Source organism: Hippoglossus stenolepis, chromosome 4 (genome assembly GCF_022539355.2).
Source record: "Hippoglossus stenolepis isolate QCI-W04-F060 chromosome 4, HSTE1.2, whole genome shotgun sequence".
Taxonomy (NCBI): Eukaryota; Metazoa; Chordata; class Actinopteri; order Pleuronectiformes; family Pleuronectidae; genus Hippoglossus; species Hippoglossus stenolepis.
The window spans coordinates 8,184,735-8,210,363 of record NC_061486.1 but is presented as its reverse complement, the minus strand read 5'-3'; the positions used below and the strand labels follow the sequence as shown (position 1 = coordinate 8,210,363).

The window sequence follows — 25,629 nt, the reverse complement described above, 5'->3', positions numbered from 1 at the left end:
TATACAGTATTTGGGTTTTGCACAATTTTAAAAGGTCAAGGCAAGGTCATTGTTAAAAGGAAAAAAAATAGCTTATTTGAGGAATTTTGTATTCTGAGTTTTTAAAACATGCAACAGGTAACTGGGGGGGAAAAGAAGATCCCAAAGTCGATTTGTTGTTTGGTTAAAAAAAATCACTATATTTTTTGAATGGATGATTTTTGGATTTTAAGAAAATCATGTACAATACTTAAAATACTCTGAAGAAAATGTTGAATTCATCCTTCCAGGTGTTCAGAAGTTGAACACAATTGAACATTGAATTCAGTTGCCTGAACAGACTGCAGTTAAAGGGAATGAAACAGATTTGAAACAACAGCTCCCAGGTAATGACGTCTAATATGACTAAAACTATTGCGGGCTTGAAAAAAAGCACACAACCTGAACTGCTGCTGAACGTCTGAATCATCTCTGAAAAGAAAAGCTCAGATTCTTGAGGACAATGTCATGCGTGTTGCTTAAATGCTGGACTCGAACTGCTGCCATGGAAGCACAGTCACGTGTCAGAGCGGGAACAAAAAGATGTAAACATATTGGTTGGATTGAAGGATTCACACTGTGCCACCTGCCCCCTCGGTCACAAGGCATATTTGGCTCTGCACGCTATTTTCATAAACTGATATTTGCAGGTACACACACACACAAAATAAAAAAGGCAAATCTTTCTGGGCCTGGTTCAGGGCACTTATGTGAAACAAGGAGGAGGCACAAAGCAGCAGATCTGCAGCTAAGTCTAACAACACCAGTACCTCTCTGTGTTTTTTCTGCCAAGGTTAGCCAGGGGAGATAATACAAAGATGTGTGAGTGAGCGTGTGTGTGTGTGTGTGTGTGTGTGTGTGTGAAGGGGGAGGTGAGGGGGGCGGGGTGAGTCATCTGGATGAGTCATGTGCTGTGTGTGTGTGTGTGTGGACAGCTCAAGGAAGGATGGATAGGGAGAGGTAGCCTGGGGTGTGCAGGCCAGAGTGGAATGGCTGAGGTGTCACCGTGCTCCGTGTGACAGAATCGAACTACAGCTCGAGGAGAACAGACGTGTTAAGAGTCGGCCTGACATCATTCCACTGGGATCAGTGAGCATATGTAAAAACCTACTGTACGCTCCGTCTGATGTATTCTCAGTCTATTCCCGAGAGACACAATGACGAATACGCTTTAATATCACTCACCAGCTCCAGCTTGCAGCGCGTGTTTACAACCAGCAGGGGGCCCCTCCATATGCAGATTCAAGGCAGCATCTCAAAGCGAGCTGTACAGTATATGGAGGATCAGGGAGTGAGCCTGGAGACTGTGAGAAAGTTTCACAGACAAAAAAAGGCAGGAAGATGAGAAATACAAGGTCTGCTGGATTTTTTTTCCGAGACGAGCGGCTCAGGAGAATCTTTGGTGCCTGGAAATCTTTCACGGCTTCGTTTCAGCACGAACAATCGTTTCAAAGTTTCATTCACCCTCTCACTCTCCCATGATCTCACCCTCTGCTCTCAGCCTTTTCTTCTCTGTCCCTTAGAGAGTAGGCTCACATCAAAGACTGCAGTATTTCCATGATGCTTCAGCTCTCGCTTTCCGGCTCATCCTTGTGGCCTTCCAATGTGGAGTCGCACGAACAACACACCCCACCACATATTTACATCAACGGAAAGATGATGCTCCAAATGAGTGGCAGGTATGACCATATGAAAGGCTACAGCAGTCAGCTCGACTCTAAAATGTGCTGTCGTGCTTGTAACTCAACTCTTTTCGTCGGAAGGAATCGTGATCGGCTGAGTCAGACTGACGGCCGTGTCCAAATTTATCTGTTGCCTCCTCGGTGAGTCAGTGGACTGCAGGTCTCCAGGTCTATACCTTGATCCGACACCCCGCTGCCCTAAAGTGCTCGCTGACGTTTGTACTGTATCCCTGCGCACGAGGCAGGACGGCAGCGACTTGATATGCTGCATCTCACTTATGAGTGAAGAACAGACAGTGTGATGCCCTGGCTGGTGTACGATGGAGCAGCTACAAACACGTCCCTCTCTCCTCTACAGTGCCCAACACCTGTGCCGGTGAATGAAACAGTCACGTCTGGTGGAATCAAACTGCCTTCGGGTGAATCCTGTTTAATCAATTCTCACCCACTAACACAGGGAGGGGTGAGGGAGAGCTGAGGAGGAGGAGGAGGAGGAGGAGGGAGGAGGAGGAGGAGGGGGTTGTGTGATGAAAGATTCATGAGCAGTGGTGATGTTAGAATGGAGATAGGGGTTTTATGTCAATGTAAGTGAAAGGGATGCTGTAACCAAATGAGCCCACAAATAAATATGCATGAGAGGCAAATACATATGCATCACGGTACACATGCCATAATAAGGAGGAATGAGGACGTGAAGCAGAAGGGAGAGTGTGTGTGTGTGTGTGTGTGTGTGTGTGTGTGTGTGTGTGTGTGTGTGTGTGTGTGTGTGTGTGTGTGTGTGTGTGTGTGTGTGTGTTTGGGGGATGCTCTCATTGATTTGCTGTATTGTTGCACTGAGTGGGGGGTAATTCCCTGTTTTGACAGTGTACTTTAGCTCCAGTGTTGACACGGCTGCAGGCCCTCGCTCCTAACAAGCTGCAGGACTGGACTGCCCGGGCTGAGTCGCTGTCGACGCCGAGCCTCAGTGCATGTAAAACTATGCAGCTGTGGTAGAATGAGGGACGGAGAAGTGGGAAAGAAAGGAGGGAGAGTGTGACTGAGTAGAAAGGGAAGAGGAAGGGAATAAAAAGGAAGGAAGGAAGAGGAAGAGTGGTAAAGCAGAATACTGATTAGTGGTGTGTGTGTCAGAGAGAGAGAGAAAAAGAGGAGGGGGTGAGGCAGGAGCAGCACTCTGCAGGTGAATGCTGAGCCCTGTGTGTGGGGGGTCTCTCTCTCTCTCTCTCTCTCTCTCTCTCTCTCTCTCTCTAAAATGATGCTCATGAAACCAGAACACAGAAACAGATGCGGGTCGGATGGGAAGAGATGGGGAAATGGAAAGAGGAGGAGGGATGATAGGGAGAGAAATAAAAGATGGTTTTGGTGGTGGGGGGGGGGGGATTACTTGCACTTGCAGAATAAAGAAGACAGGGGATCAGACAGTGTGTACAGAGACATTCCCGGACAAGTGCCGTCCCCCAAAAATCTCCCCCTCTTTCTCTCCCTAACACATGCAACTGCTGCATTGGCGAGATTTTTCATTTCTGAGGATGAAGTAAAGCACGTTGGGATGAGATGGGGGGAGGTGGATAGTCGTGTACAATGTAAGAAAATGTGGAGTGGGGGGTTGAAGCAAAGAGTTGTGAAATAACGCCTTGGGGTGAAAATGTGGGTGAGAGAAGAAGAAGAGTGAAATATGAATCTGAGGTGCTTGGAGATCTTTACTCCCAGTGACGTATTCGCTTTTCATAATTAATTCATGAAACCCCTGTGAGAACAGCGATGGCGGGTTCTGGCAGTTTTGCGAGTGGGGGTACTGACCAACGCTACCTTTGATTCTCTATGACTTATTAATGTTCGGTTCATTAGTTTGTATAACTCATCACGTCTCGAGCTCTCTTCTTGTCGAGATGACTTACTAGACCTCAGAGAGTTGGGCTTCAGGATTTAATGAGCGTGTGGAGGGAGGTGTGTGGGAGAAGGGATGGTTTATAGGAACTTAAAGTTAAATAATGAACATTAAATCATTAGTGAGGTTTTTGGAATTATTCGCTTAATGAGTGAGTGTATTTTAATGCAACAGGGATACATGTCTAAGAATACAAACTAAAAACTGACCTAATTCTGACAGTAAACTATGACAACTCACCACACACACACAATCATACAGCGCAACAATCTATGCGCAACAATTTTTCTATCATACATCACACAGCCGCCAGGGACAGTATCTAACCCGAGGACACATCAGCACGTGGGATGGGGCTGACGGGGATCGTACCTCTGGTTCATGGTCGACCAGCTGACCCTCCTGAGCCACAGACGCCCAAAATGACGTTGGCATCAGAACGGATAACAACCAGATCAAGCAAATTGACCCATGACATGACTACTACTCTTTCTTTTAAAGATCATTTCCTGCTGTATTGATAGGACAGTGAGCGTGAAATGAGGAGAGAGAGCAGGGAGCACATGCAGCATCGGAACCAAACCTGCACCCGCCTCAAGCCTCAGTCGCCCACACTATACCAGGTGTATACCACCTCAAATACTGTGTCTTTTTGACTGTTGAGTTTGTGCTTCAAGGTCCATTAATGCAGTTATGACGGGCGTCCTTCTCAGTTTTTAGTGTCAGCAGAAGTTTGACTTCAGGGCTTCCTGCCTGACAGCAGCAGATGCTTCAGTTTCCAGTCACCGTTTGGTCAAGTTTAGTCAACAACACTCTCTGGTTATGCTTGAAGAGCAAAGTTATTGCTAGAGAGTTGCAGTTGGTTTGTGACTCCTCTAAACTTTATTTTCCTTCTGCATTAACTTTGGAAGTTGGTGAAATTGTACCAGAAACATCTCTGCTTTGACAACAAGATCATGGTTTGGGATAAATAAACCCTTTCACAACATTAAGTGCAAAGTCTTTCTGGCCGAAAGCAAGGAAACATGGTCCACATGCGTGCAAGTGATCTTTGCCATAAACTTTCTCGACAAGTACAACAGTGTGGTAAACAGAATCTGAATTTGGGAAAGAGGGAGCGCTCGTATTGGATCATTTGAAGAGTTGAGACACAAGGTTGGTACATCCCTGCTTTTCTTTGGGAGCCAGTGATGAGTCGCCTGATTTAACCACTTGGAGTAAACACATAAAGCAACAGGAGAACCACTGAATTCACTGTAATGACAGTACAACATCAACAACTGCAAATACTGTAAACTAATGTTTGTGGAGCTTATAATGTTCAATGTGAGACTTTGAAAACTCTATTACACACGTTGGAGTTATTTTGTGTTGCTGTGTTGGGTTTTTGTTTCATGTATCACGTTCTCTTTGGTCAATCCCACAGAAACTTCACCCACGAGATAATCAATTGAACTCAGCAGCCCTGAAAACACTGTTAACACGATGATCTAGAGGCGTAAGAACGACACATGGACTGTCAGTCACATCGTGTGTCCATGGCCGGCGCCCGTCTGTCAACCTCACAACCGCCTGTCACGTGTCAGGTCCGTCTTCTTAGCCCATCCTGTGTAACTCTTGCTCTTTATCCTTAAGATATTTACCTCCTCCTCGCTGCGGTTTACGCTAAACAAGTGAATCATCACTGTTGCTCCCTCCCTGTTCTGGTAACTGCAGTTTTCTCGCTTGTGCACTCACACATAGAAAAAAAATCAGCCAATGGAAGAACTCCACCTTTGAGGAGGAGGAGTGTACGTGAAAGAAGAAGAAGAAGAAAAAGAGAAAAACAAAAGAAGACATGGCAAAGATAGGAACACTTTCGTGGATCGTCATGTAATCGTTTACACCTCTTTCTGTGACGATTTGATGGATGCTTTCCTTGTATCTGCTGCACACCTCCCACACACAGCCACACTAAATAAGTTTCTATGAGTTCTATTTAAATTTCAAAGTTTATAGCCATAGTGTGGTCATGAACTAATGATTTTCTTTTTTGTTGTTTTTTCGTTTAGAATATTTTAGGGGCCTGAATAGGGGAAAGGGTCCAGAAAAAAGAAAAACTAGAAAAATATATTTTATGTGATGGATGCATCTAATGGCAACAAACATTATTCTCCAGAACCGCTGAAAGATGATGTTACAAAGCACTGTTTTATAATAAAACCCCCAAATCTGGAATCGAGTGAAAGAGGTGTTTGGTCTGCAGAGGTGACAGTGACTGATGGAGTCGTTGAGGGAGGATGGTGGTGACGGAGTGAAACACAGAGAGGGAGAGAGGCAGCACTGAGACCTGGAGGGTTCCTTCAAAGATTTTGGTTCATGTGCTTCCATTTGTAAAATCATCCTCCAAAACGGGCCTGCTCCTGAAAACAGCTCACGAGACCCTGGAACTGAATTTGGATCTGTCACTTCTGCGTCCACATAAATCTCCCATGTCGATTCTATCGTTCCATCGCTGCTTAAACTATTGAACTTGAAGCTTCTGATGAGTTCCGACTTCATCATGAGTCCCCCCCCCCCTAAAGAATTTCTTCAATATCCACACGAGAGACAGTGAGTTTGCGTTTTGTAGAAACCACAGACCTTCACTTGACTCTTTCAACACAAGTGGAACTGATAACATTAACAGGGCATTAACAAGCCACTGACGCGCGGCTCACTGGCACACCTAGATGAGACAGAGCCATTGTTGATGTTGTTAGTTACACTCGTCTGCAGAGAGAAAGCAAAGCCAAGACTGGCCGGCAACACAAAGTCCACTCACCGTCTGCTCCGTTTGCTCTGGAGCTTTTGACCACATCACTAAAGTTTCTAAAGTTGAGCTTGGAAACAGCCGTTGACAAAACAATCTCCACTCAAGACACACCCAGTCAACTTATTCTGGAGCTTTCAACCATTTCACACTTCCAGCATCAGGAGATAACGTTTGCTCACTTGTCATTAAACTGCACACGTTCCCAGTCTCCGTTATTTCAAGCAGTTTCAGGACTTCGCGTCACTGTTGGGTTGAACTTCAACATATTCACTTTTCCAAAGATTGTCTTTTTTTTTTCCTTTCTTGATTTCCATCAAAACATCTCCGGAGACAGCAAGAATTGTTTGAATTGATAAAATGCTTAAAGGCGAATCTGAATTCACAACGGATTTAGTATTTGTTCTCCGCTGATTCTCACATACATCAGAGATTTAGAGGAGCACTGCGAGGGTTTTACACAGAATCTCATTTACTCATGAGACGTAAACTATCACTGGATGAACAGTTTTGTTTTGGGGCTTTCTTACATCTGTGAAAGACTTAAAAATTAATAACAGATGTGTGATAAAAAAGTAAATTTTTGATGCTTAAGAAAAATAGGAAGAAGATAAAGAAGAATAGTGGAAGAGGAAGATGAAGAAGAAAGATGCAGTAGTCGTAGATAATGGAGTAGAAGAAGAAGAAAAAGTAGTAAGTGAAGAAGAAGAAGAAGAAGAAGATACAGAAGTGGTAGTAGTAGTAATAGAAAGAAGAAGTAGTAGTAGTATTAGTACTAGAAGAAGATGAATACAGAAGTAGTAGTAGTATAGTAGTAATAGTAGTAGAGGAAGAAGAATAAAGAAGTATAGTAGCAGCCAAGTAGAGGAAAAAGAGGATGAAGAAAAATAAGACGTAGAAATAGAAAGAAGTTGGAGAAGAGGAAGCAGTAGAAGAAGAACAACAATTAAAAGTAATAGAAGAAGAAGTCCACGACGAAGAAGACAAAGACGAAGAAGAAGAAGAAGAAGAAGAAGAAGAAGAAGAAGAAGAAGAAGAAGAATTGTGCCACTGTTCCATGGTTTCCACTCAGAAATGACAAAGATGTGTTTGACCCTTTGTTCTCTGATGGGGGCACACTACTCAGCACAAACACTTATACAAATAGTTCAGATAATAAACCATCAGTTAACTAACCCAAAACAACATGAAGGTCCAGGTCACATTTGTTTCCCCTCACTTTTCTCCTCCGGTGAGAAGCTGTTGCTCGGGATCAGACATGAAAACCTCTGAATCAGTTTCCCGGGGCACATGAGACACACTTTGACAAATACAAGCACGTCCATGAGGGAGGGGAGCATCACTGGACCCAACAAAGAGCCAAACATTGTCTACGTCCCACCTACTCAGCCCCTCAACATCCCACCAGCTCTCTCCTCCAACACTTCCTTCATCTCCCTCCCCTCCCTCCCTCCCCTCCCCTCCCTCACGGAACCCTTGACGTCGTCCTGTTGACCAAATTTCCTCGATGACGTCAGGGTCCACGTACACGGTGCATGTAGGTGATGCTTCTGAATGAATGAGTGTCCCCTCCCATCTCCATTACTAGTACTACGGGATGTCTATAAGAGCAGATCACCGGGACAGCCCGCTGAATTTCATGAGGCGCCGAGGTGCGAGAGGGAGACGCGACATAGGAAAACCATTCAAAAAATAATAATAACAACAATAATCCAGGTTACTTTTGGGCGCAGATTACGCACCAGCGCCTGACGATGAGGTTGAGTAGGATGTGAGATGAATTAATCAATCAGCCACCATCGGGTTATAATTGAACCAGATGGAAAAAAACGATTGTTCTTGTATAGTTTGATCCGAGTCACAAATTGAAGAAAACCTGAGCCGGAGCGGTGCCAACCCGGAGGTAAGTGTTCCTCTCCATTCTGCCATTTCATCGTTTATTGTATGCTTGAGACAAACACATGTCTTATACTCCACGTGCGGCCAGAAATAACAGCAGAGGCGACGAGCCCGTCAAATCGGCGAATTTCTCCCTGCGTGCCGTGTCGTGAATGTACGGTAGATTACAGGAGCTGGAAGTTACTGCAGTGTGAGTCACTTTTGCGCACATGGGCAGTGACAAGTGTGGAGGAGAAAAAGAGAGGAGAGCATGTCTCGTAGGGTGGAGGCGACGCTGGCTGCATGTTAACCAGGCTGCATCCCTGCAGACAGTGAGCGAATCACGACCTGCGCTTTATTTCTTTTTCTGTTTTTTCGCTGAGAGGATGAATCATTAGGACGCGTCCCGGCGGGGCTGCTTGTTATGTATAGTTATGGATGGGAGAACACGTACTCATGTGCCATTGAACCAGGTTATCAGGGGCAGCGACGCATCAATCTTAAAGGAATAAAAGCATCAGTTATCTCTGCGTGTTCCTGCAGGGACCCTCTCCCTCTCCCTAGTTCCCCTGCTCCTTTTCTCTTTTTTTCCCTCATGTTGAAATTACATCGTGACGCGCTCTGGAGATGAAGTCAATTTTGCGTCATTCCTGCGCACATGCACACGACTCCCAATCACCCTTCAGAGGGCTTTAAAGGCACAGTGTGAGGCGCCTATACATGCGCGCGTCCACCGCCTGCATTGCGATGTGTTCCTATACGAGGTGGTGAGATGAGGGAGGTGAGGGGGTGGGAGAGGAGGGCCCCCGGGGGTCTGATGAAATCTCCCCCCAAGGTAACTCCCGAAGGGGGGGATATGACCAGAATGATGATGAGCAGCTCGGTTCAGCAAAACCTCGACCACAGGTTTTCCAGTTTGGGCATTTTCACACATATCAACACCAGCTTTTTCACGACATGACAGAGACATGTGAAAAAATAAGCCATAAAATAATAATCAGGAATAGACGTTTGAGGATTTTTCAAAGATGCTGAACTAACCACGTTCAGGCTGCGTGACGCTGTCCATGGTGCTGAACGTGATCTGAGGGCTGACCTGCAGGATGGGGCTGAATTTAAACGAGACTGTGTTACAATAAGAAGCTGCAGGTTTCTGGCACAACAACTAAACTCTAGCTGATTTACTTCAATACAAGTAGTTGTGAGAAAAATGCTCATATGGAAAAATTTGATGTGATAAAAAATGTCTCAGCATGGCCCTGCAGAACGTCTACTCTGACCTCAATAAGTTTCAGATCAGTCAGTTGAACAGCAGGACTCTCTGACCTCCAGCTAACTGTGTGCAGGTCCATTACAAACACAGAGGTGCATCTCCAGGGATATTTACAGCTATAGAAGCTCAGCCAGCTGTGAATGATCTTCAGGACCTTGGACAGTGACAGAGTCCAGCGGTCCGGTCTGTCTCAGGAGAAACAGATCTGCTTTTTAATAGATTCCAGTCCTGATTGTTCCATTTGGCTCACAGCTATATCCTCAGACAGCTGTTAGTGCTCTATGTAAGTAACTTGCAGCGCCACCAGTGGAGTAAGACTCCAAAATATGACAGGACAAAGTGAAAGTCAGTAGTAACCTCTGATGATACTTTGGCGGCAACGTTTGCACTCGCTCACACTCACAGTGCTCCTTCCCTTCTAGATTCCTTCAGAAGAAAAACGCCCCTTTTAAAAATACACTGTCCACCGTGAAAACAGCCTGTACATAAACATCAGATTAGTGCGCGGGACTCAAATTGTCTGTCTACTGACGTCAGTCCCAGAGTTACTCAGTTTGAGCTTGCATAAGCCACCAATCCACCCTGTGTTCCTGTCCCTCCATATCCTGTGGCTGACTCATAGATAATCGGCATGGAAATCAATACCACAAACACAACAAGTGGGCTATGTAACCGCCAGTATGGCAACACACACAGCCCCAGGCCTCTGGACGGAAAAGCTATTGTGAGCATTGTGTCATAGGATGTAATCTGTTCTGACAAATGGCACACAGAGAGTACACAGAGATATGCCAGGTAACTGTAAAAAGCACTTAAGAGCTTTTTTTCACATCTTGTTTTTCTAAGTAATGCAATTATGGATGAAATGTAATTGTTAAACAAAGGGGTGCGTCATGGTGTCGCTCTCACAATGCACCCTCCCCCTCCCAACTTTTCCCTCTGCATGTTGTTACCAGCGTGTATGATTTCTTTCTCTCTGCAGCCTGATGTAATTCAAAGCCACTGCTCTGTACAATCCGTCAGTGCATCAATACCTTGGCTCTAGACTGCTTACTGCTGAAACTCCTGCAAAGTACAGTAACAGTCTACAGTCATGGCTACTGACGTCTGGCAAACCTCTGCCCTGTTTGAGAGAATTCACCTCAGTGACTGAGAGTTAAGACGAGTGGGAAGACGCTGCCGTACTGTATGAAGTTTCCTTCTGGAGCTCAGCACTAGTGAAGGCTGCACCACCAACATCATCAAATCACCGAGGACGTCAGTGGTTACCACAGCCAATCATATTTCTCCCACTGTCTCCATGGTGACCGTGGCATTAGATTGTTACTGTAGCAACAGCACCACTGGTAACAGTCTACAGCCATGGTCGCTAGGGGGCAAAACACACATCTGAACCAGAGTGGTGCAAAAATGACAGAAATAATAAAAGTGCACTGCTTGAATAATTTCCACCACAGAGAGAATGAGCATATTTTACAGCAGTCGAAGCCGAGTGTATCTTTTATAGAATGCATTTCATTTGATTAAACAAAAATCTGAATCCTGGTGGTAAAAGAAATACATGATGTATTATTCAGAATATATCTAAAACAAACCCAAGAGCCTGGCTGCCTTTACATACTGTTTGTAACTGAACTCTGTGAACCTGATGCTAATTAAGCTCCAGAAGTAGAAATTCTTATATGTCAGAAATATTATCAAGAGGGCAAAACGTTTGAACGTTACTTAAAAATAAGCTTCACATATATCTGATCGGATCCGTGTCCAGATGGAGACTCCTTGACATGAAGATGAGCTTTTTTTTTTGTTTTGAAGGTTTATCAGAAGAGCAGCATCAGGCTACTCGTCCTCTCCTGATGGAAACTGATCTACTTCTGCCAGGAGAAGAGCTCTGGGAACATCCTGAAGCTGCTACTCAGTTGCAGCAGATGCTCCACAGGTTGTTCACGTATATTTTCGTAGTAAAAGTTGCTGGTTTTGATCGTTCCTGAACTCACTTTTTCATTTCAAGGTTGCGGCACATGCATGTTTATTTGAATTGAACCCATTGAATGTAGAATTTTCCATCAATAAATTAATTAACCATGAACATATGGGACTTTGCGTCTTTGTCGCGAGTAATGATTTGAATTAGTGTTTGGTAACAGAGTGAAAGCTCAGGTTGAGCCACACGGCCGTGACCTTGGCAGGGAGTCGATGTCTTTAGCAGCAGGAAACAAGGATGTGTTGGTTTAATAATTCAAATAAATACTTTTGACTTAAAACCTCATGTTGAAGGTGTAGTTGTCATCATTCTGGTGACGGTCCTCTTTGCATTCTAACAATCTAGATGCTGAAATAATCTCCTGCTGCAGCACATTAACGCTCACTGCTCAGAGACCCAGACTCAGATCGTATTGGAACCACTGCTGGTTATAATCACTCTGATTTTAATATGCAAGACTGACTTGGTCATTCAAAGTTAGGAGTTGTTTTTACTTTTAGGCTGATTTTGAGCAACACAAGACAAATTAACAATCAACAGCACATATTAAGAAGTTTGATTTCATGTAGGAATACATACTTTGTAAGTATAGGGAGGTTTTAGGCTGAAGAATTGGTTCAAGCCTCAATATACTGTATCTGCCTCTGTCATGATATAAAAGTTGTTTTTTACCACAAAACTCAGGACAGAAACAACTCTATGATGTACATTTTAGAACAAACTAAGATTGAATCTTGTACAAAGTTCCTTCGGTGTCACAGCATAAACTCGCTTCCCTCAGAGATTGAATGCATCATCAGTTCAAGTTTATACGACACAATTTACACAAAATGACCTTTTACAATAACGCTAGGGAACAACGTCGACAGTATTTAGTTGTTAATGGGTTTCCAACTTCAGCGGATTAAGAGACAGAAAATCCATTGGGTGCTGAAAAATAAAAAGACTGGTAAAGTTCAGTGATAAGTCAAAAAGTGTCTTTATCATCTTATAAACCTGTTGCAACAATATTATATCAAAAACCCTTGGTAACATTTTGAAAAGGGCACATTAATGTCTCCCCGTTCAACAATGACTCCGTGATGACTCAGTGACTTCATAATAAACTATTAATACGTGAATGAATATTAATTATCTTTGATTTACCAAATATATCCTAATATTCTATAAGAAATGAGCACATAAATATTAATGACATCAGATTTATTATTTAAAAGTCGAGAATATCGCATTGATTTTCATGAAATGCAACAGGTATGATATTGATATAAATATTCAAACATTTATTTAAGGATTTCTTTGGTACATTCAGACATCAAGTGTTTGTGAATAACCTTTGGATTTTCTAGAATAAAGTTTTTTAAATAGTAACCAAGTTAATACAGGAACAAACCTGAGAAATCCATAAGATAATAAATAATGTGAGAATATCGACAGTGATGTGTAGTGAGCACGCTGCTATATAGGATTTAAATATAACTATAATGGCCCATTAGTCTGTTGTGTGAATCTACACGCTGATCACAGTCGGAATGTTTTTGTCTGATTGACGAGTCCATCACTCTCATATGACTCATGCTTCTCTCCTGCTTTTACCAGCAGCTGCACAGTCATTCAATCCCTTTTTTTTAACAATGAGTCAGTGGCTGCTTTTCCTTTTTAAACCCAAACTAAACTAATGCTATTAAATCTCTTCATTTAGAAAGGTTCGGAGAAACAGAAACACAGGAGCCATACTGGGACATCTGTGTGATCCAGTCTGTTATAGCTTCAGATTCCACCGCATCCTCCTCAACTACAATCACTATTGAGGAACTGAAGTTAATTTAGTTTGGGATAAAATGGGGAATAAAAAAGTGGTAGTTGGGTATTTTATAGTCGAACTGTCTCAAAATTGAGGAGAAATTCCAGTAAATACAGGGAGTGGCTGCTTCTGCTTGTTTCAAATGACAATGGTTAAGGCCCAGTGAAATAACAGCAACTACAAGTCTTATTTATCAAGGATTCATTTATTACTGATGACTTATAAACATGTAATTATTAAGAATAATAAAAAAAAAAAGATATGTATTTTCAAACTTTTGCATTCGTAAACTTCTCAAGTTTTGAATCTGTTCAGCTGCCCACGCAACATTAAACCACACGACTGTAAAAAAGACACTAAAGCCTTCAAACAAAGCGACAAATGAAAACCAGTCACCCTGCGAGTTCTCCCGTTCTCCGTTAAGCTTCATCCCACTGGTCTGAGTAAAAAAAGATCTCAATTAGTTATCCCAGGGTGAGACGGAAACAGACAAATCCACGGTGCGATGCAGTGGGTTGAGGAAGAAGGTGACTCTGTGACGAGCCCTGTGCTGGGGTGGCGCTTGGCCGGATCATCAGGGACAGGCTGACCTCCCACGCAGAATTAGTCATCTCTTTACACCATTTATCCTTTTTTTTCTTTCTTTCTCGACACTAAAGACTTCAACCCTCTTAACAACCTCCATTCACATCCCGGTTTGCTCGCCCAGGCTTCTTCTCTCCCACGTGAACACACGAGTCAGCAGCCTCTGGACATAATCACTTATTCTTCAATTTTCCACATTTCTAATTTCAAACTAAATCAAATCAAATTCACTTTAATCTAGACACTTATATTCTCGACCCCTCTCATTTTGTTGTGTAGCCAGTTGATGCCTCATCAGGAAACAACACTGCTGATTTAACAGCACTTGTCGCCTTGACCGACAAAGACCAGTTTACTTAAGTAACACAACTTTTGGGACTGGACACACTGTGAGGAAGATAATAGAGGATCTTTTTTTTTTTTTTTACATGAATCAAAACCTCCTCCGTGAAATGTCAGTGAATTTAGCAAATTATGCGGCATCAAATTACACATGATCATTTCTGGCCTTCCATTATTATTGCCACGCAAAAGAATGTTTGAAACAGAATCCGTCTGCAGCCGAGCAATTTTCATTTCCACCGTCATATTTGTCTCCACACGGTCTCTCACCCATCTAAAGAGAGTCTTGACAGATGTAAACACAGACATGTCGTATTGTGTTTTCATGGCTGTTCGGGGTCTAATGTATTCCAGGGTGAATGGCAGGAGGAACAAAGGGAGAAAAAAACAGAGAAATAAACAGAGAGAGGGGAGCAGATGCTGAAATACAGACTTTGATATTATATACATGTCCTCGGCTGCCATTCATTCCCCTCCGCTATCGGGAGTCACAATCTGCCTCGGAGCTACGCTGATGGAAAAATAAACTGCAAAAACAAACTTGCAAAAACAAATCTCCTCCTCTTCTGTTTATTTTTTATTGTAGTGCCATGCTCGATTTGCCCTTTGGACAGAAACATCCGGTAATAATAAGAAACATATGAGAAACAAATGGATGCTAGACTATAGGAAAGGCTTTGGGATGATGCATTGACTTGGGGGTGAACATGCCTGACATGTAGAGAGGTGTTAGACAGACAGTAACAATGAGAGAGAGAGGAGCAGGAGACGGTGAGAGGCTGATGTGACTCAGCTTTTCTGTGGTCGGGGAAGTAAACAAGAAAATACATCACGGCTGCCGACATGTTTTCCCTGCTCACAGGTAGCCACAGGGAAACATTAGCTCAGGTGAATGGTTCATATTCAATGAAAACGTGTCTTCTGAAGCATCACCTTGGGATTTTTGATGTGTGATTTTGTTTTTAAGGGAGAATTAACCTGCAGCTTTTGACTCATCCTGCTGGAGGTGATTCTTACAGGGACTGAGGACCAGTGGGAACCAGCTGAGCAGTACGTGACCCAGGCACTTGTTGTGCTGAGCACAGACTCGAACCTGCGGCCTCTGCAGAGTTTTTCACATTTACAATAAACATGTCACAAAGTCTCTGCGGCGAGCTGCGCCCTCAGGACAGGAAATTGGGTGCCGATGGCAGAGGGAGTGCGATGGCAAACGCACTCAGGACAGGAAGGGTGCGGGGGAGAGGGGGAGAGGGGGAGAGACGGGATGCCAAGCAGGATGAAGCGGAGCGGAGTCGCATTCCTTCCACATCTGGAAACAATTTCACACACACACCAGTTATAAAAGGTACAATGGGTACCTTGCACTCTGCCAAGCACACTCACTAACCCACATGCTGCCATGCCCAACAAAGCCTCTCCACAATGAGCAGTGTGTGACCCGAATGCTTCACAGGCTGAGAGTACAGCAGGCAAACAGCACCACCTAGTGTTCACTCCGCTGCAGGCATGGCTGGTGCAGAATCTGAGGGAACAGGCCAGACTGACTGGGGTTTAGATGACTCACTCAACCTTCTGTCTGCAGCTGGCAGAGATAAAACAGATCTGTGCATCACAGCCTCATTTAGTTTCCCGTGGAACTCCCCGATTACTTTGCTTCCATGAGCCAAATCAAGTAACCACGATGTGCTTTGAAATGGTTCCATGGAACTGCTCACAAACTCACTTCTGTGGAGTTCAAGATGTTTGTTGCAACTCCACTATTTGTTTATTTTTCCTAAATTCCACACAGGCAGTTTGGGCTGAACAGCTGTGTTTCTACTTCACAGAATAACTCTACCTGTAAGTTCTACCACACATACAAGACCTCAACCAAATACCTAGATGCAGTGAAGAAATATAGAGCCACGTGCTACTGGAATATATAATACTGCATTCATTCAGCAAAACATTATACAAAAAATTATTTGAAAAGATAGGCCGATAACTAAGTATTTCCTTTGGTCAGTCATTAGTAATACTTCTATGCTGCTTTGTGTTATGGCGTATAACTGCATTATGTACTATCTAGACTGTTATTTGTTAACAAATAGAAAAGTTGTTGCTGCCAAGGAAACAATCAGTAATCAAACAATGAGCAGGACAGTCAAAACCGAAATTCAAATTCATTGTTCAGAGAATATTCACACATAGAAAACTGAATATATTCAATATGCTCTCTGATAATTTGAAATGATGATCTGCCACAAACATCTCTGTTAAGTACTTTAATCCAGTTTCACACCAGATGTGCTGACAAAAATGAATCATCAGCTTTGATAACGAAAAACATTTTTAAAGCGGTATACATCAAAGTATTTCGACATTATAGCGAAGTAATAAAGACCATACTTGACTTTCATTAGGATATTTAAATATCCATTAGTTTCATCTGCCATGTCTAAAAATGGCTTAAATTTTAATTAACATTTAAAGCAAAACAAATCTTTGGGCTCAGAAGATTAAAAACGGCACGCTCCAGATGGAGAGGAAAGCGGATGCATTAAACGTATCCCCTCTTTCCCGCTGATGGAGTGCGCCAAAAAAATAAATCAAACGACAGAGAGAAAGCTCTGCTGCCCACTAATGTATTCTTGACCGCTGTGCATCCCGCACTGTACTGTGGCACGTAGCGAGATCTTCAAAATAACAGCCACTGGTGGAACATGAGAGAAACATCACGAGACGGACATCAGGTAGGACGGGGCTGCATCACACTGGCCTCTGTTGCCAAGGAGATATAATGGTGGAGCCTGGTAGTTGTAGGCAAAAAAATAAAAAACTCACAGAGGGTCGTACCCAGACAACGTGCTGCATCCTGCACAAGGTTTACAGGTTTTCAGGGATGGTGGGCTGCTGTCAATCAGATTCTTCTGTAACAGCCGAACGGCAATAGTGTGTGTGGGTTTATTTATTTATCTATTGACAGACTCCCCCATCAATAAATAATGAGGATGGAGAGCAGTCGTGACTTGCACTGCATGCATCTAGGAACTCGTACTCCGCAGCCTTAAAAAACAGGCTCATCGTTTCAGGGAGGCATTTATTTATCTTTTATCAGAAACATACACACCGGGAGTCGGGTTCCGTTTATGATTTATTGTCTCGGAATTAGACTAGAAAAGCCAGAAAGAGAAACAAGGTCATCACATTTCCACTATCCACATTTCCTCTCTCGTGTGAAAAGTCACACACTGTACATCAGATAAAGTGCCTCGTACAATATGTCTGCGCCCGTCTGTGAATCAGTGTGACGACATACAGTGCTTTATCCAAGTGGATTGCATTCGACTGAAGCCATCCACATTAACACTTTAATTCCGTACAACGTGTTCAAGGTCAGCTCCTGTGATCTGTCTGTAAATTAGAGAAAAGCTCACATCCCCCGTGTGCAGGAAGACTACCTCTCTCAGCACGGCCGAGAGCGGCGCTTCATGGAAATCTGACTCGTGAACATGTGTGAGCCCAAACACAAAAGCTATTCTCTCTGTCGCATGTATTCTGGGATCAGAATTCATGCCAAAAATGTGAATGAGGGCAGTGAATTTGGTTGGATCTGCTGTGCTGTGTGAGATGGGGGATTATTTATGGCTGGTAATCCCTTTGAGGAGGGGCCGAGGGCTCCTCTGGCTTCTCTGCTCACGGATGCACAGTCTGGACAAACACCCACTCTCCTCCTCTGGTCTGACCTCCCTCCAGTCGTTAAGCAGAAGCAGCGGCGGTGGCAGGCACATGACGAGTCGGGAGACGGCGCCGGTCACGATGCATCATTCCCCTTGACAGCCACAGGGGGCGCACTCGGTCTGCCCACACCGCTTACCGGTAGGAAGAGCTGGCTCCGAGCCTTGCTTCTGCAGGCAGGGGGACAGCATTAACACTTGGAACAGTGACAGTACCTACCTCAGACAGATTAGTGGTAATATGGAGCAATATGGCTATTGTAGAGAGTATTCACAAAGCAGCAATTACCTGAATATCTGTCTCTTTTGTTTGTTTGAGTAACTGAGACAATTTATGATGCACATCAGAGTCAAGGTCATAGTGAAGATTGTGAGGATAGTTGGGGATAGAAATGCCAGAAAACATCACAAACAGAAGTTTCAGTTTCAGTCACAGATTAAGGAAACAAAACTTCTCGGTTCGGGTTAATTAGACCCTCAACCAGGTACAGAGACTTTCTGACAGAACTCCCATGTGAGTGCCAGAGATGTCCAGGCCCATGTCCTGCTGTCATTGGGCCACTGGGTGTCAGTGTGGTGATATTCTGATAAAAGCCACCGTGGGCACATCCTGAACACAGTGTGGTTTCACTCTTTATCGGCTTTTCCTCCCCCTACACCCTCTCCCTCCCCTGTCTTTGTTATCTCCCGCCCCTGCTCACCTGGGCTTGCCTGCGAGTGGGCCGCACAGGTTGGTTGTCAGGATGGTTGGGCGCCCACGGCCCCAGGCTCTGATTGGAGTAGAAGTCCATGGGGTAGACTTCCTTCCAGCTCACTTCCTTTAGAGCCACAGCTGCCTGAGAGACAGACAGTGAGGAAGACAGGCAGATAACAACAAATCATGTTAAAATGAAAAAAAGAAAAAAAGAACAAGAAATCTTACAAGCTAAAGGTGCAACACCAGCATCCTACGAGCTGCTGTGGTGCATGATGCTGCTGTTTTTTTTCTTCTCCTGTTATCTAATGGATTTGCAGTTTTGGGGCAAACTCCTGCAGGAAAGCACAGAGTGATGAGAAGACGCAGCATATACCGACTACACCGACAGGAGCTGTGTCATTACATTAAGCTGGGATAACAGGCAGTGTTGTCACGTTATCCCAATGCAGCTGCACTGCATGACACAACAGCTGCTGGAGGAGAGCGTCAACACTGGCATGACAGTGCTGTGACATAAGTGCAGACTGCTCCATATGGAGGAGAAGTGCTGGTGAATACTGATTGTGAATGAAAGAAAGAAGCCCTGAATGACTGAACAGATGAATACACGTGCATGAAAGGAGGAGTAATGGGATTGTTCTTTTATTAATCTACCCAACTGCTCATTCATCTTTCTAGTCAGACTTAACTCTAGCTTCACACAACATGGGATCGTTGTAGATATCATATAGAAACATGATGAGAAAACAATATATATATATGATAAAACTAAAAGAAAAAAACATAATTTGACTGATAAAGGAACTTATTTTAAAAGAAAGAAAACAAAAACGCAGCTTCAAAGTGATAATCTCATCTGCGGGGACATAACTCACAGCTGGTGTGCAGCGACTGTAGTTTATTTAGTTGGTATGGTGTGTACCAACAGCGTCAAGGTAGTGTTCTCTTACACAGCAGCTGCATCTTTAAATAGAAGCAGGAGTATAAACACATGTTCCTATGAACGAGGAACATTAAAAGGATAAAAAATAATCAGTCATGGAAAAAAACATGAAAATGTGAAAAAGACCTGAAAATTATGCAAATCGAGTATATTTTTTCCTCCCACGTTTTCCCAGTGTAACCCAGGTACTGTGCCGCAGGCTATGTATACATGTTTGTATAAAAGATCAAATGTATTATACATCTGGTTTCTGTGTATGTGTCCTTCAGGTATAGCAAATAAATAACGAAGGCTTCTTCCTTTACATCCAGACATTAAAAAATACAATATGTGGGTTAACTAAATCCCCTACTAGTTTCTCCTATACAAACAAAAAAAAACCTGTATACTCATACATTTTTAAATATCTTATTTTTTTGGTCTCTCCCCACTCTTCCTCCTCTTCGTTTTCTCCTCTGCCCTTATTCCACCCTCCTCTCATTTCTGTAGCTTTTACCCACTGCTCCCCTCCTCTCGCCTCTCCCACCAACTGCCTCTCTCTCTGTGGAAGCTAGCTCCTCTTGCTAATCCCTGCTCTGACAGGAGAGCCAAGTGTGTCTTATTGACTATAAATATAACATGAGACGCACTGAAAATAAATGCTGCCCCCCCACCACCCTCCGCCCCTCTCCTCGCTCACTTTACCCTCCCATCTCGTTGCTCTTCATCTTCATTCTGAAAGCCACAGTGAAAAAGCAAAAGTGCATCGAGACGTGGAGATGTGGGTGAATTAAGACTTTAACACAAGCGCACATATAGACACAATTGTAGCTGCAAATTATTTAAATGTGCCGACATTGTTCCCAAATAGCTGCCGGGGCGAGAGTCGTACCACAAAGGGCTTAAGAAAACAGATTGCTACTTTCCTCATTACAGCCGGGGTGAATTTCACACTTTAAATGCACCATTATGGACCTCAGTCAAAAAAACAACACAAAATAATCATCAGTTTCTCTCCTAAGGTGAACGCTATCATTATTCTTAATAGCCTCATTCTGAAACGCAGCACAGGCAGAGCACGCCGACGTGTAGTTGGAGGAAAGAACGTTTCAAAACAAAATCTAATATTCAAGACAAGCAATTCCCCTCGCAGCCATTTCACAAGGATTCAAATCAGTAGCAAATCTTTGAGGAAAATTGAATGAATTAATAGCTGACATCAAATGGTAACCAGCCAAGTCACATAATAGCACATAACTGCCAAACCCATCACAAAGCAAGCTGGTTTTTTTTCGTAGGCTTGCTCCAGCAGCGGCACACAAACAAACTCTTTCTTTGAAATGGATCTTTATGAGTTGCTGTCCGATCCATCTCTCTCCCTTAAGAAAAACAAGACAGCTGCAGGAGGAGGTGGGGTTGTGTTCCTATCCGCCAGTAGGGGGGGCTAGTCTGCTGCTGATGCTGTTGTAGATGCATGTATGCTGGTGTGCTTTATAGCAGGGATAGAGGGAGAGGAGAAAGGAGGGAGAGGAGGAGGAGGTGTGCAGCTCCATCTTCCAGCGTAAGCAGGCCCCGATGAGTCTTACACAAATTCACCACCCTCCTCCATTTTTAATACTTAAACATTGTAGTAGTTCTCCCAATCTCCTGATGGAGGCTTCAACAGGACATCTGTCAAGGGGTCTTTGTGTGTGTGTGTGTGTGTGTGTGTGTGTGTGTGTGTGTGTGTGTGTGTGTGTGTGTGTGTGTGTGTGTGTGGCTCCTCTTGCTCTCAAAGGTGCAGGTTTACCTCATACGGAGACAGCAGGGGTTTAGAGAAGGCTGAGCCCCAGTCGATAGAAAGGCGTGGACAAGCGATCTGGACCCACCTGTAGAAAAAGACAAGGTACAAATGTGTGCTCAGATGTGCATCGACGGCTGAGTACAAATGTGTAATTAGAAGCAGTCTGAGATGCCGAGAGACCGAGATCCTATTAGACAGGCAGGGCACATCTGCAACTCCACACTGCATGTGGATACGTGATGCAACGAGTTGTGCAGGGCGCCTCCCTCCACCTGATCTTCAGCATCTGAGATCCGTCCTGATTTGCAACGGCTTTAAAAGGCAACCAGGCTACACTGTCTGAATGCACAGCTCGCCAGTGAAAGAGGGAGTCTGAGAATTGAGGGAGGAAGGTTTTGTGGTGGTGGTGGAGGAGGTGGTAGTGGTGGGCAGGCTTGGTTTAAAAAAAAAAAACAGGCGAAGAAGTGAACAGAAATGAAAAGATGGAGGGAGTGCAGTGAAAGGAAAGAGGGAGAGGATAGGTAAGTGTGAATAAAAAAGCCGCACCAGCCAGGTCTCCACGGATGTAGCCTACATAGCTGGCAGACAGGGTGGTGGTGGTGATGGGGGGGCTGTGTATGAAAGAGATGGGGAGGGGGTGAGAAAAAGAGATAGAGGAGGACACAGATATACAGTGATAGGGAGTGAGAGCAACGACAGGGGGGAAAAAACAGAGGGAGGAGGGGAGAAGAGGCGCAAAAAGGAAGAAGAGGAGAGAGGGCAGAGGAGAGGAGGAAGATTGGCAGGGAGAAAAGTGTTGACTCTGGAAAATGCATGAGAGAGAGATGAGGAGGGCGTGGATGTAAACAGCTGGAGGGAAAAAATGAACAATGGGAAAATGGAGACTGAGAGCAGCGGCCGGGGCAACGGGGGTTAGCTTTCACAGATCAATGCAATCCACAGCTTCATCTCCACTGTGGGACAGATCCCGCCTTGTCCCCAATGCCGACGACGGAGCTCCATCAGAAATATTGACAGAATAAGAATTTAGCTGCAGTGCATATAAAAGCCCTGGAGACAACACTAGATGGAGGTAAATGCCAATAAGAATTTATCTGTTTGAAATTTAGGTAAAAGGAGTAAAGGCCTGTGCAGAGGCACAGATGGGAACAGTTTTCTTTTGCCGTCACTGCTTAAATACGTCGACGCAACTGCATCAACTTCCCCATCTGTCTATTCTTCATTTCCAACTTTCACACAGTTTCTCAGTTGCAGCATTGATTGCACCGTTGACTCTCACTCCACTCCTCTTTCTGTCCCCCTCTGGGAAAGTGCATGGCATTTTCAAATAACACACACACAAAAAAGGGCTCCTCCCAAAGAGTGAATTCCTATTCATCGTGCTAATGTGAAAGACAGCTGAGTCAGAGATATTTGCACAGAGCAGCACATACCCTCTAAGTTTGCAGAGTTTGGACGGAGAGATGGAAGCTGAAGCATGACCTTTAAGTCCATCAGCCTCTAAACATAACTGGAACACATTACGTAGCCAAACACTGCACATGTATCAAATCAGCCTCAGCCCATAAACACAGGAAAAGAAGGAACTAATTACAGCGAGGAAGACTGACAGTTTGCATGTGTGTGTGTGTGTGTGCACTTGCATCTACAGTATGTATGTGCACGTCTGTATAATGAAGTGAAAAGAACGCTGGGGGAGGTGAAAGAGGGAGGGGGATTAATAAGAACGAAATCCTGGTGGCTGCGGCTCTGAGAGGAACGTCTGAAAGGGAAGGCAGAGAGGATCCCTCCCGAGGAGCACATCGTCGATTGGTACACAGAGCTGGAGGGGACTTTTCTAATATTAGCACTGAGACTGACTGAATGGTGCAGCTCGGTGAAACACAGGGTGGCAAGCCAGGTATTGCCCCGAGGATGCAGCCCAAATTGTTATTTGCTTACTTTAGTAGAAATAAGAACCCCTTCAACACATAGAGACTTATAAGACTTGGAGGAGCAGAATGCAGTGAGGATCATTCAGTGATATTTAAAAAGGGAAAAATCACATAATATTTGGTGAAAATATGCAACATGTGCCTCCGCCCAGGCACGGATGCTTTACCTTGCAGCCCATTACACCCTGACACTGTTGGGAGGACCTCCACCTGCGTGGCTCCGTGTTCACACCCTTCAGCCGCCCAACAGCAAGAACAATTAACCTTTCAGCACGGCGGGAAAACGGAAAGTGTTCACCTTTAACGGCAAATTTAATTGAATTAAAGCAAACTATTTGAATTTCAATGGAGTCAAAAATTAAAAATTGAAACAGAGAGATAAAAGGCTGCTGTGCAACTGGGTGGCATTTGCGGTCTACTTGAGATGAGTGTGTGTGGTGTGCGGAAGTCGGTACAATAGTTTATAACATGCTTGGAGGCCGCCTAATTACACACTTAAGAGCATATGCTAATGGTGCCTCTCTGTATTTGAGTGTGTGTGTGTTTAATGACAGAGAAAGCCTGGGGGTATAGGCTCTGTACAGTGCGCTGTGTCCGCCTTTACCACCGCACTGTCTGTTTCTCCATCTCTCTCCTTCCTTCTCTTCCTCCTTCAGCACAACCACATTCAATCCGGCTTCAACCACCTGCTGGTTTGTAAAGTCTAATGTAGCTTTGTGCAAGACACCTGCATTCCTATTATGAGCACTGAGGGAAAAATAAAAAAGGTCGAAAAATGAAAAACTAAATATTCGCTGAAGAGATCCACTCAATGTTTTCTAACAATATCCCTCTGAATAAACACCTATGAGTCATGATGCAAACAATGCTGTCAGTGTGTATTGTCTTCAGAAACGAGGCCTCATTTTCCACTTTCAGCTCAAACCTGGATTCATTAAGAAGGCACTGACAACACTTTGCATTTTTCTTGTTTCACATTGGCAGAAATACCCAGAAATATCATTATACTGAATGAATGTGATTGTCTCATAATAGAGGATACTGTTTTTGTACATTATTTAAACATGTTTAGCGCAGCATCGTAATGTGTTTAACCACTCAAAACAAACAGACGTATAAATAATTATAGGTGCAAAGCATTCTGGGCTATAAACATGAAAAGGCCTATTTAATAGATATACCTACAGCTGCAATCTTATACAGCACTGTAATAGATTCCACTTCATAAACATTATGTTTCTAATGTAATTTTAGAGAAGCGCTAATTCCACTAAATAATCATTATAGAGGCTGTAGTGTGTTGTGTTATTTAACTGTGATCTGTTATACTGAGAGATGTCCAGCCCATTTGTATAAATAAGAGAAACCTAAATGGTATATCTGGCCTTAATTTTGTATTCAAGCACTTTGGTTTTCTTGACACCGATACCCTGGATGCAACTGAAACAAACCTTGCTGAAAAGCTTTTTGTCTCTAATGAGGGTTTGTTGTGGTCGGGCTGAATCGTGCCTGACTTACATAATTTTGGAAGTGCACTTATACAGTACATCAGTCTGAAGAGGAGGGCTGAAAAAACAAAGAAATAAAAAATGTTGCGCTCGCCACGATCCCTCGCTTTGATAACGCAGCCCCCTCAACTACCTCTGCATCTCTCTCTCTCTCTCTCTCTCTCTCTCTCTCTCTCTCACTTTCAGTCTCTCTCAGACCTTCTGTCCCTCTCTCACCCACTCCTGCCTCACACATCACACCTCTCATGGATCGGCCAGATCGCCATGGTGAGAGGCTGATCAGAAGGGAGTGTGGGGAGCGCATGTTTGTGCGTGTGTGTGCGTGTGTGTGTGTGTGTGGGACCATGTGAGTGCCTGCATGTGAGTGTGACTGGAGCTGTTGCACATCAGTGTCTCACTAATCCCTTGGCCGTCTTCACCTCTGCTCTTGTGGCTGGAGGTCAAATAAATCAGAGAAACTGCACCTTCAAGCCTGAGCACTTTTCCTTGAAGTACAGCGTTAAATTGGTGCAGAATAATTCAGTCGCTGCCACTGTGATTATAATGACCACGTATTAATGACGAGATCCACGTGTGCATCAGTGACGTCTCACTTCACTAATAATTTCTTGGTACACGAGGGACGGGCTAAGTGTTTATGATGTGTGATGTGAAAGTGTTTGCGGTTTCTTTGTTTTCAGGTACAAGGCAAAATATTTTAATTTAAAAAAAGAAAGAATTTGGAGCCTAAAGGTAAAATGAATAAATAAAAATCCATCTTGGGCGAGGGCAAGTCTAATTTCGTTTTTGGTTTTTATTATGCTCAGCCTTATTGTGACAGCACAGTG

General features: G+C 43.9%; 1 protein-coding gene across 1 annotated transcript in view; it reads right to left on the bottom strand.

Moving 5' to 3' along the window:
• Nucleotides 1–16,491: 16,491 nt before the first annotated feature.
• dph1 (diphthamide biosynthesis 1) overlaps nucleotides 16,492–25,629 on the bottom strand; it is a 50,972-nt gene continuing 41,834 nt past the window's right edge. The window contains exons 10-12 of the mRNA XM_035154776.2: nucleotides 21,367–21,445; nucleotides 18,660–18,794; nucleotides 16,492–18,129 (exon numbers count right to left, since the gene is read on the bottom strand). Coding sequence (XP_035010667.1) covers nucleotides 18,046–18,129; nucleotides 18,660–18,794; nucleotides 21,367–21,445 — 298 coding nt within the window. The 3' untranslated portion in view covers nucleotides 16,492–18,045. The remainder of the gene's footprint in view (nucleotides 18,130–18,659; nucleotides 18,795–21,366; nucleotides 21,446–25,629) is intronic.